This window comes from Chiloscyllium punctatum, chromosome 4, assembly GCF_047496795.1.
Source record: "Chiloscyllium punctatum isolate Juve2018m chromosome 4, sChiPun1.3, whole genome shotgun sequence".
Classification (NCBI taxonomy): Eukaryota; Metazoa; Chordata; class Chondrichthyes; order Orectolobiformes; family Hemiscylliidae; genus Chiloscyllium; species Chiloscyllium punctatum.
Window position 1 is genome coordinate 100,119,532 of NC_092742.1, and position 12,855 is coordinate 100,132,386.

At 42.4% G+C, this 12,855-nt stretch overlaps 1 protein-coding gene across 7 annotated transcripts in view; it reads right to left on the reverse strand.

Moving 5' to 3' along the window:
* The window catches only part of LOC140476586 (uncharacterized), a 280,335-nt gene that overhangs the window by 25,915 nt on the left and 241,565 nt on the right, over positions 1 to 12,855 (reverse strand). For all 7 annotated transcript variants that reach the window (XR_011960519.1, XR_011960521.1, XR_011960520.1 and 4 more), the window contains one exon: positions 1,174 to 1,222. Coding sequence is in view for 2 of the 7 variants with exons in the window: in XM_072569405.1 (XP_072425506.1) it covers positions 1,174 to 1,222 (49 nt within the window). In the remaining 5 variants the exon portion in view is untranslated. The remainder of the gene's footprint in view (positions 1 to 1,173; positions 1,223 to 12,855) is intronic.

The window sequence follows — 12,855 nt, forward strand, 5'->3', positions numbered from 1 at the left end:
GAGTGAATAAAATCATTGTTGAAAATCTCAAGAGGAGACCAAGATACAGCATTCACTTAGCATTTCTGGCCAAAGACGATGCAAATGATTGGGTCTTGTCCTTTACACAGACATGCTGAACCCCCTGGGACCTAGGCTAAATGCTGCTTTTGCTTTGTTCACAAAGTTTTGCATGTTCTTCTTCCTTCTACAGTTCTGTTAATTGTTACGAGACATCACGTGTTAATTTTGCTTGAGAAAACAGACATGGAAAATACCAAGCATATACATTAACTAGTGTCAATACATGAACTCAGTCTGGACCTCTTTATCTCCAGGAACCACTTTGAGAGTTACAGAGAAGTCTGAAGTGAAGCAGTTGGAGTTTTGCAGAATGAGAGATGATCTTATTGAAAATTATAGGATTCTTACAGGACTTGAGAGAAGGTAAACACTGAGAGGATATTTCTCCTGATGGCAGAGTCTACAATCAGAGGGCATAGTCTCAGAATAATGGACTGCCAATTTAAGACTGAGATGAGGAGAAATTTCTTCTCTTGGAGGGTTGAATGACTTTAGAACTCATTGCTACAAAAGCTGTGAGGGCAAGGTCCTAGTGTATATTTAAGGCTGAGATAGACAGATTCTTAATCAATTGGGGAATTCAGGGTTACAGGGAAAGGGCAGGAAAGTGAAGAATGTACTGAATCTGCTGTGCTTTTCCAGCACCAGTCTAATCTAAACTCTGGTAACCAGCATCTGCAGTCCTCACTTTTGCCTAGGAAAGTGAAGAATGTCAGATCAGCCATAGTCCTACTGAATGGCACAGCAGGTTCGAGGGGGGCTGAACAATCTGCTCCTGTTCCTATTTATTTTAGTCTTATTGTTTAAAATATAAATTTTATACATGAAACACATTTTATCTCCAGGTTACTGAGGATGTACGTTTTCTCTGATTCCCACCCGCATCTTAATAATGCTAGTTTCTAGCATCATTCCAAATCACTATTGCTGGGTAGAAGCAAGGTTGTGATTGAGCTCATGATATTATTTTTGGAATACACTTTTATATATCTCACCCTGCCTTGTTAATTTCTAATAAAATATTAAAACAGCTTAGAGAAATAATCAAAAATAAAGAAAACAGATTTTTGATGCGCCACAGAAGCCTCCGTTTAGCAAGCACATACATACTTGTCCTCCAGTGTCTCTTTGTATTTCATTCTTCTCTTTTATATCCAATCTGTTGTATAAAAATAAGTGACATTCACATTACTTACTTGCGCAGAATCTTCTTTGTAAACATTACTGATGGCAGTTAATTTAGATTTGCACAACACTTTCTTTAACTACCATTTGCTCATATATAGAAACACCATTTTTAAAAAAGCTTCAATTTGCCAATAAAGATTTCTAGCGATTAGCTTGAAACAACCTTTTCAACAAACACAGTGAACCATACTGTGCAATCAAAAACTTTCAACATAAATTAATTTTACAGGATTACCAAAAGATTAGTAATTATGGAAATAAATAAACTGCTGTTGCAAAGTGCTGAGTTTTATACCCTAGTTGTTACTGAGGGCTGGTTTAATTGAACAAAATTGGTCTGGAACATCTGAACCGGTGTCCGAAGCTTAATTTTAATCCCACTGAACCAACTGTCTTTTCTGTCTTTACGGAGGTACCTTGACTATTTGAAGGACAGGGGCGGGGAGTATTTTGTTTGGTTAATCGAATGCCAGATAACATCGTTAGTCAAGCATTGGAACCTTGCAACCTTGTGCGGGTAATCAGAAATTTGGTTAATCGAGTCCCGGATAATCATGGTTTCTCTGTATATCATTTTATCTTATTAATTTTAGATCTATAGGTTACCAATTTTCTTACTTTTTCTAAGTTCTTTATAATTCTTTCATCATTCTTCACCCAAAATGTAAATTCTACTATCATATTCATATTGTATAAATACGGCCAACCTCAACACCTGGGGGACCTTCCCCATTAACACTGACAGAAACGTGTGCTTGTATGGTAACAGAGGGAGAAACAGTCACTTTCCTCTTTTACATTTGACAGGTTCCTAAAATAGGGAAAATATTTTGTTGTGTGCTCAATGATAACTGCATTAACTATTTTAAATTGCAAATTCCTGAAGGGGAAGCTTTAATTCCTCAAAACAGGTGGGAAGAGCCAGAAGACTAAATTGCAAAGTCGTGAACCTTTCCCTTCCCAACTGAATATGAACTTGCCTGATTCTGGTTTAACCATGACATATTTGGGAACATCTGAGTAACCCACTCTGAACAGGAAGGTCAGTGATGCCAACACATCAGCAAAGCTCTGTTCATCAGATTTTGAAAGTCATTTAAGTTCAATGGCTCTGAGCAAGGCATTCCAGGGCTGCAATGTCAGTAACTGAAGTGGGGTGTGACTTACTAGATTCAGCAGTCATGCGATTTCCAGCAGGTCTCGGAGATAAAAGATCGCTTCCCCCAGTCACTTATAAAAACCATCCATAATGTCCTCCCTAGCCAATACTCCAATGCAGCAATCTCTTGTGCACTCACTGCAGAATATCAATTCTAAACCTGAATAGAATACTCACCAGAAATACTCCCTGTATTACAGCAAGAACCTGTTCCGACAAAATGAGTAGGACAGAAAATCAAAAGGAAACAAACTCTTCATTCCCCAGCATTTGCCAAACTCTCAGGTTTACCCACAATTTCCTCAGCTGCACTCAACATAGAACAGTACAGGCCCTTCAGTTCTCAATGCTGTGCTGACCTTTTATCCTATTCTAACATCAAACTAACCTACACACTCTTCATTTTACTATCATCCATGTGCCAAACTAAGAATCACTTAAAAGTCCCTAAAGTAACTGACTCTACCACCACTACTAGCAGTACATTCCTCGCACCCACCACTCTCTGCATAAAGAACCTACCTCTGACATCCCCCCAAACCTTCCTCCAATCATCGTAAAATTATGCACCCTTGTGATAGCCATTTCTGCTCTGGGAAAGATTTTCTGGCTGTCCACTCTAACTATGTCTCTCATCATCTTGCACACTTCTATCAAGTCGCTTCTCATCCTTTTTCACTCCAATGAGAAAAGCCCTACTTCCCTCAACCTTCCTTCATAAGACATGTCCTCCAGTCCAGGCAACATCCTGGTAAATCTCCTCTGCACCCTCTTTAAAGTTTTCACATCCTTCCTATAATGAAGCGACCAGAACTGAACACAACATTCCAAGTATGGTCTAACCAGGGCTTTACAGAGCTGCAGCATAACATTGCAATCCCCCTGCTAATGAAAGCCAACACACGATACACCTTCTTAACAACCCTATTGACTTAGGTGGCAACTTTGAGGAATCTATGGACGTAGACCCCAAGATCCTTCAGGTCCCTCCACACTACCAAGAATCCTGCCTTTAACCCTGTAATCTGCATTCAAATTCGACCTTTTTAAATGAATCACTTCACACGTTTCCAGATTGAATTCCATCTGCCACTTCTCAGTCTAGCTCTGCATCCTGTCAATGTCCCACTGCAATCCATACCAGCCCTCCACATTATCCCCAACTCTACCAACCTTCATGTCATTTGTAAACTTACTAACCCAGCCTTCTACTTCCAAACCATTCATAAAAATCACAAACAGCAGAGGTCCCAGAACAGATCCCTGCAGAACACCACAGGCCACCGAGCTCCAGGCTGAATATTTTCCATCTACTACCACCCTCTGTCTTCTATGGGCTAGCCAATTCTGTACCCGGACAGCCAAATTTCCTTATATCCCATGCCTCCTTACTTCCTGAATGAGCCTCCTACGGGGAACCTTAGCAAATGCCTTGCTAAAATCCATATACACAACATTCACTGCTCTACCTTCACAATGTGTTTTGTCATATCCTCGAAGAATTCAGTAAGCCTTGTGAGACATGCCGTGCCCCTCACAAAGCCATGCTGACTGTCTCTAATCAAACTATGGTTTTCCAAATAATCATAAATCCTGATTCTCAGAATCTTCTCCAATAATGTGCTCAGCACTGACATAAGACTGAGTGGTCTGTGATTCCTTCAGTTATCCCTTTCCCTTTCTTGAACAAGGGAATAACATTTGCCACCCTCCAATCATCTAGTATTACTCCAGTGGATAGTGAGGATGCAAATATCATCGCAGCAATCTCTTCCCTCGCTTCCTGTAGAAACCTTGGGTATACTGGTCTGGCCCAAAAAACAAAGAACAAAGAAAGTTTACAGCCCAGGAACAGGCCCTTTGGCCCTCCAAGCCTGAGCTGATCCAACTCCACTGTCTACTCCTAAGCACAATTCCTAAGCATCTGTATTCCTCTGCTCCCCACCTACTCAAGCATCTGTCCAGACGCATCTCAAATGAATCTACCATGCCTACCTCTACTACCTCTGCTGGCATTACGTTCCAGGCACCTACCACCCTCTGTGTAAAGTACTTGCTGCTTAAACTTTTCACCTCTCATCTTGAAAGCGTGACCTCTTGATACTGAATCCTTCACTCTGGGAAAAAGCTTATCTCTCTCTACCCTGTCTATACCCTTCATGATTTTGTAGACCTCAATCAGGACCTCAATTTTCTTTTTTCTAATGAAAACAAACTTAACCTACTCAATCTCCCTTCATAGCTAGCACCTTCCATACCAGGCAACATCCTTGTAAAACCTTCTCTGCACCCTCTCCAAAGTGTCCACATCCTTTTGGTAATGTGGTGACCAGAACTGTACACAGTATTCTAAATGCTGCTGAACCAATGTTGTGTACAATTTTAACATGGTAAAAACAATGACTGCAGATGCTGAAAACCAAATACTGGATTAGTGGTGCTGGAAGAGCACAGCAGTTCAGGCAGCATCCAACGAGCAGCGAAATCAACGTTTCGGGCAAAAGCCCTTCATCAGGAATAATTATTCCTGATGAAGGGCTTTTGCCCGAAACATCGATTTCGCTGCTCGTTGGATGCTGCCTGAACTGCTGTGCTTTTCCAGCACCACTAATCCAGTATACAATTTTAACATGACCTGCCAGTTCTTATACTCAATACCCCGTTCGATGAAGGCAAGCATACCATATGCCTTCTTGACCACTCTATCCACCTGCACAGCAACCTTCAGGGTACAATGGACCCGAACTCCCAGATCGCTCTGCTCATCAACTTTTCCCAAGGCTCTTCCACTTACTGAATAATTTTCTCTAGAATTAGACTTCCCAAAATACATCACCGCACATTTGTCTGGATTGAACTCCATCTGCCACTTCCCCGCCCAACTCTCCTGTCAATTTATATTCTCCTGTATTCTTTGACAGTTCCCTATGCTTTCTGCTACTCCACCAATCTTCGTGTCATCTGCAAACTTGCTGATCATACAACAGTGGCCTCTTCCAGATCATTTATGTATATCACAAACAACATAGTTCCCAGCACTGACCCCTGTGGAACACTACTGGTCATGTTTCTCCATTTCAAGAAACTCCCTTCAACTACTACTCTCTGTCTCCTGTTGCTCAACCAGTTCTTTATCCACCTAGCTAGAACACCCTGCATACGTGACTTCACTTTCTCTGTTAGTTTACCATGGGGAACCTTATTAAACACCGTACTAAAGTTCATGTATATGATACCTACAGCCCTTCCTTCATCTATCAACGTGGTCACTTCCTCAAAGAACTCTATTAAGTTGGTAAGGCACGATCTCCCCCGCACAAAACCATGTTCCCCATCACTGGTAAGCCCATTCTTTTTCCGAATATAAATAGATTTTATCCCTCAGTACCTTCTCCAGCAGGTTTCCCACCACTGACGTCAGGCTCACTGGTCTGTAGTTACCTGGAATATCCCTACTACCCTTCTTGTACACAGGGACAACATGAGCAACCCTCCAGTCCTCTGGCACCTCACTTGTGTTTAAGGATGCTACAAAGATATCTGTCAGGGCACCAGCTATTTCCTCTCTCGCCTCTCTCAGCAACCTGGGATAGATTCCATCTGGTCCTGGGGATTTGTCCATCTTAATAACCTCTAGCTTACGCAACACATCTTCCCTACTTATGTCAATGTGATCCAGACTAATCAAACTAATCAATCTCAAAGTGAACACTGATGCAAAGTCATCATTCAGAATCTCACCCATTCGACACAGAGCCCTCCTTCATTATCCTTTACTGGACCAATCCTTTCTCTTGTTACCCGCTTGTTCTTATATAAGAATAAAAGGCTTTGAGATTCTCCTTAATTCTGCTCACTAAAGCTATTTCATGACCCCTTTAAGCCTGCTTTATTCCTCGTTTAAGACTGGTCCTACTCTTCCGATATTCCTCCAGGGCCCGTTCTGTTCTTAGCTGCCTGGACATTATGTATGGTTCCCTTTTCCTCTTGGCTAGTTGTACGATTTCTCCTGTCATCCACGGTTCACGAATATTGCCTTTCCTATCCTTTGCTTTCAAGAGGACATGCCTATCCTGCACTATCTTCAACGTACCTTTGAAAGCCTCCCACATATCAAATGTGGACTTCCCTTCAAATAACTGTGTCCAATCCACATTTCCCAGCTCCTGCCTAATTTTGATATAATTGGCCTTGGCCCAGTTTAGTATTCTTCCCTTAGGACCACTCTCATCTATTCTAAAACTTACAGAATTGTGGTCACTGTTCCCAAAGAAATCCCCCACCGCAACATCTACCACCTGGTCTGGCTCATTCCCCAAAACCACGTTGGACTATTGACATACGGCTCTAGAAAACTCTCCTGGATGCTTCTTACAAATTCTACCCCATCCAGACCTCTGACGCTAAGTGTATCCCAGTCAATGTTGGGAAAATTAAAATCTCCCATCACCACTACCCTGTTGCCTCTACAACTTTCCATAATCTGTTTATCTATTTGTTCTTATTCTTCACGCGTACTGTTGGGAGGCCTGTAATACAGCCCCAAAATGAAACTGCACCCTTCTTATTTCTCAGCTCCACCCATAATGCCTAACTACTCAAGCCTCCATAGTGTCCTCCTTTAGCACAGCCCTGATGTCATCCCTGACCAGCAATGCAACTCCTCCCCCTGTCTTGTCAGAAGCGTCTATATCCTGGAACATTTATTTGCCAATCATGCCCTTCCATCAACCAAGTGTCCGTGATTGCAATAACGCTATACTCCCAGGCACCAATCCAAACCCAAAGTTCATCTGCCTTACCCACTATACTCCTTGCATTAAAGTATATGCACTTCAGGCCAACAGTTCTTTTGCGTTCATCTGCTCTCTGCCTACTCTTCTAATTATTAATGCTATCTTCAAGATTCTTACAGTCTCCAGTTTCCACCTTTCTGTCTACTAAGCCCAGGGGACTTTCCTATCCTCAGTCTTTCAAAATTTCCAGCACATCCTCCTTCTTAACATCAACCTGTTCGAGCATATCAGCCCGTTTCCTCACAAATGACAAGTCCCCCTCAACGTGTGAGTACTGAAGCAAAGTAGTCATTAAGGACCTCCCCTATCTTCTCCAACTCTAGGCACTCCACTATCCCTGATTAGCTCTACTCTCAGTCTAGGTAAAAACAAGGACTGCAGATGCTGGAAACCAGAGTCTAGATTAGAGTGATGCTGGAAAAGCACAGCAGGTCAGGCAGCATCCGAGGAGCAGGAAAATCGACGCTTTGGGCAAAAGCCCTTCATCAGGAATATTCCAGCACCACTCTAATCTAGACTCTACTTTCAGTCTGGCCATTCTCTTGTTCCTCATTTAAGTGAAGAATACCTTGGAGTTTTCCTGAATCGAACCCACCAAGGCTTTTTAATGCCCTCTTCTAGCTCTCCTAAGTCCATTCTTCAGTTCCTTCCTGGCTACTTTGTAACTTTCTAGAGCCCTGGCTGATCCTTGCTTCCTCAACCTTAAGTAAGCTTCCCTCTTCTTCTTGGCCACATTTCTTGTCATCCAAGGTTCCTTCCTTGCCTCAGTGGGACAAACCTATCCAGCACCCACAGCCAGTGCTCCCAAAACAACCTCCACTTTGCTGTTGTGCATTTCCCTAAGAATATCTGTTCCCAATTAATGCTCCACAGTTCCTGCCTAATAGCATCGTAATTCCCCCTCCCCCAATTTAATACTTCCTCATATCATCTGCTCCTATTCCTCTCCATGCCTATAGTAAAGGTCACGGAGTTGGTGATCACTATCATCGAAATGCTCTCCTACCAAGGGGACATAAATTTAAGGTGAAGGGTGGAAGGTATAGGGGGGATGTCAGGGGTAGGTTCTTTACCCAGAGTGTGGTGGGGGCATGGAATGTGCTGCCTGTGGGAGTGGCAGAGTCAGAATCATTGGTGACCTTTAAGGGCAATTGGATAGGTACTTAAGCTAGGACAAATGTTTGGCACAACATCATGGGCCGAAGGGCCTGTTCTGTGCTGTATTGTTCTATGTTCTATGTTCTATCTGACACCTGATCTGGTTTGCTGCCAAGCTCCAAATCCAATATGGCCTCCCCTCTAGCCGGCCTATCTACATACTGTGTCAGGAATGCTTCCTGGACACACCTGAAAAAATCTGCTCCATCCAAACAAAGTCAAGAACACTTTATTTCAAGCCAAATGAACTGGGGCTAGAGAAATCAACTAGTCAGTTAATTAACTACCTCAACCTCATGGCAGAATGTGCTTACCGTCTAAACTGCAAGAAAGAAACTTAATTTGTTTACACAGTACTTTCTAGTTACTGTATTCACTAAACTCTCAGGTTTGCACTCAGTTTCCTCTGCTGCATTAATTTGTAGTAGATAGGAGTTAACCAAGGAACGTCACATTAATTCATGTAACAACAGAGATTTTCTCGGTTAACTACAGGCTGCAATTTGCTTGGAGTATTTCTTAAAAAATAATGTTGCAGCTGTAGCCTGGAGTGGGAGTGGGACCTTAGAGGTAAAACAAGGAATATTTCCAAATTAAGTTTTGAGTCAGCAGGGAGTAGGACCAGGAAACCTCTGAATTAATTTACATCACCACAGGGAGAACAGAGAACATTCTAAAAATTATTTTTCCTATCAGCCATAATTTGGTTCTAAAGAAGATGGCTGGATAAATAATTTTATTGTTAAATCCACTTTATACATTCCTTTTTGGGAATTAATCGGTATATTCTTTTAACTAAGAGCAAAACCTGAGCAGCAAAGCCAGGGAAAAATTTGTAACCATAGAGCTAGACATTCAAGCTAGGCAGAATTTTATTTTAAGATGTCAGACTGTATCTACTGAAGGGGCGGCACAGTGGCTCAGTAGTTAGCACTGCTGCCTCACAGCACCAGGGTCCCAGGTTCAATTCTGGCCTCGGGTGACTGTCTGTTTGGAATTTGCACATTCTCCCTGTGTCTGCATGGGTTTCATCTGGGTGCTCCGGTTTCCTCCCACAATCCAAAGATGTGCAGGCCAGGTAAATTGGCCATGCTAAATTGCCCATAGTGTTAGGTAATTTAGTCAGAGGGTCTGGGTGGGTTACTCTTCGGAGGGTTGGTGTGGACTTGTTGGGCCGTAGGGAATCTAATCTAATCAATAATATTTTTAAGGGGAAGCGATGGCCCTGTGGTATTACCATGGGACTATTAATGCAGGTAATGTCTGGGAAAAAAAAACAAAGAAAAGTGGATACTGAAGATCAGAAACAAAAACAGAAATTGCTGGAGAAACTCAGTAGGTCTGGTGGCAACTGTAAGGCTGAAGCAGACTTAATATTTCAAGACAAGTGATTCTAATCTAGTATTCTGATGAAGAGTCACTGCACTTGAAACATTAACTTTGCTTTCTCCCCATAAATGCTGAGTTTCGTCGTTTTTTTGTTAATGTTCTCAGAACCCTGGTTCAAATCCTGCTATGGTCGATAGTGGAATTTGAATTTAATTTGAATTAAGAGTCTAATGATGACCATGAAACTGTTGTCAATTGTCAAGAAAACCCATATGGCTCACTAATATCTATTCAGGATGTTGTCCTTACCTGGTCTGGCTTAAATGTGATTCTACACCCACAGCAATGTGGTTGAGTCTTAATTGCCTTCTGGTCAATTAAGAATGAGCAAAAAGTACTGGCCTAGTCAATGATATCTGCAAATTGCGAATGAATAAAAAATACTTCCCTATCAGTAGAACAATAAATGCAGCAAAGAAATTTAAAATCATGACAGAACATGACATTTGATTGCAGGAACAACATAGGAAATCTAACGTATTATCAATCAATTAACTCCTTCTTTGCATGACAGTTGGGACTATTTTAAAAATTATTTTAAAAGATACAGCAATTTACCTGTATGCCTGGTGTGAAATAAAGGAGTCATCTTTGGAAGGGAAAAAGCTGCTTTGTCAATGATATTCCCTCCATCATAAGGTCAGAGGAAGGGATGTTCGTCAATGATTGCAAAATGTTCAACACCATGTGACTGCTCAGATACTGAAGCAGTCCCTGTTCAAATGCAACAAGAGCTGGACAATATTCAGGCCTGGGCTGACAAGCAGTAATCATGCCACACAAATGCCTGGCAAATGAAATTCAATCATGTTATCATCACTGAATCCCTGTGACCAATATCCTGGAGGTTACCACTGACCAGAAACTGATCTAGACTCTCCATATAAGTACAGTGGCTACAAGAGCAAGTCAGAGGCTAGGAATCATGCTTTCTGATTCTCTTGGCCATTATTTACAAGTCAGGAATGTGATGGAATAGTCCCCACTTGCCTGTATGAGTGTAGCTTCAATAACACTCAAGAAGCTTGACATCATCCAAGACAGAGCAGCCCACTTGATTAGCAGCATATTCACAAGCATCCACTCTTTTCACCACAGATGCTCAGTAGCAGCAGTGCGTATTATCCACAAGATGCACGGCAGAAATTTACCAAGGCTCCTTCGACAGCATTTTCCAAACCTATGACCACTTCTATCTGGAAGGACGGGGCAGCAGATAAGTGTGAACACCACCCCCTGCAAGCTCCCCACCAAGCTACTCACCATTTTCTCATGAAAATATATCCTTCACTGTTACTGGGATTCTGGAATTCTCTCCGTCATGGGTCTCTCTGCAGCACATAGTCTGCAGCAGTTCAAGAAAGCAGATCACTCCCACCTTCTCAAGGGCAACTAGGGACGGGCATCAATGCCAGCCCAGCCAGTGATACCCATATCCCATGAGTGACTGAGAAAAAGAAGCACCAAGTGGGATGCAGCTCTTAAAAATGTGACTTGCTTCAATGGTGCCTATTGCAATTTTGGTGCATTAGAAATTCATAAATTCCCTTCAAACCACAAGACCTTCAATTAGATTAGATTGGATTGGATTCCCTACAGTGTGGAAACAGGCCCTTCGGCCCAACCAGTCAACACCGACCCTCCGAAGAGTAACCCGCCTAGACCCATTTCCCCTTTGACGAATGCACCTAACACTATGGACAATTTAGCATGGCCAATTCATCTGACTTGCACATCTTTGGACTGTGGGAGGAAACCGGAGCACCCGGAGGAAACCCGTGCAGGCATGGGGATAATGTACAAACTCCACACAGACAGTCGCCCGAGGCCAGAATCAAACCCGGGACCCTGGTGCTGTGAGGCAGCAGTGCTAACCACTGAGCCACCGTGCCGCCCTAGAGAATGCACTAGAGAAATACTGAAAAATTATTAGACTGCCAAATATTCAGTGAGACTCAGGTTTAAGTACTGTATCAACCTAATATTCACTATATAGGATGTAAATAATTTATCAACTAGTTGTAATCAATATCCAAGTGACCTAGAATATATCGCTGTTAGAAAACACAGGATGTGCTTTAATTTAATTTGCATTAGCCCTTACATACAAGAATGAGTCATATTAACCTAGAGGGAGACATTTCAGTTTAAAGGAAATCAATATCCTCTTTCTTATTTGCTTTTTAAATCAGGCGCACAATAAGTAATGACATGAGAGTGTCATTCAGATTCAGTACTGCTCTTTTCAATACCAAAGACACTCTTTTAACAGAGCGGACACCATAATCAGTGGTGAAGTGCTCGGGTGTTGCTGTATATGATGGAGAAATGACCCAATCCTCCCTCCTATAACATGGGGATCTTCCAAGACACATTCCACTTTATTTGGATGTCAAAGATGGACCACGTTCACAGGGGTACTACATACAAACCTCTAGACAGAAGGGAAAGAACACAGCCAACAATTTACCTCATCCCAATGACCAATACTGCATCAAGCTGTGCATAGACCCTCAACATGTAAACATTAAGTGCCACTATTTGCTGAAGTTCTACATGTCCCTGGTGTTGCGAAGAATGGGTCTGCTGCAGAACACGTTGTTCAGCCGTGCCCTACGACCTATCCTTTGTGGAGGAGTTTATGCAGGAAAACACCTTTGACCAATGCTCGACATGAAACATCAAGGCCCTTTTGGGAAAAGAAGAAAGCAGACTCTGTTGGTTATTTCCATGAACAGAATGCTTCCTGGCCTGAGCTTGGCTCGTGATGAGGTGAGCCCTTGATGATAAATCCTTCCTACATGCTCAGTGTCACATCCTCCGCACTTTGCCCTCGAGGTGACGGTGATGGGGAAGGAACAGTTGAGGGATTGGATGAAAGGTTCTGACATGAAACATAGGCTCTCCTGCTCCTCTGATGCTGCTCGATCTGCTGTGCTTTTTCCAGCTCCACACCTTATCAACTCTGACTTTCCAGTACTTGCAGTCCTCACTATCTCCAAGAAACTGTTCACTTCTTTATGGAATGCTTCTTTCTGAAGGATGTCTGGACAGAAATTTGTCAAGGCTCATCCGAAGCAGGTCTGTGTCAGAAGACTGTTC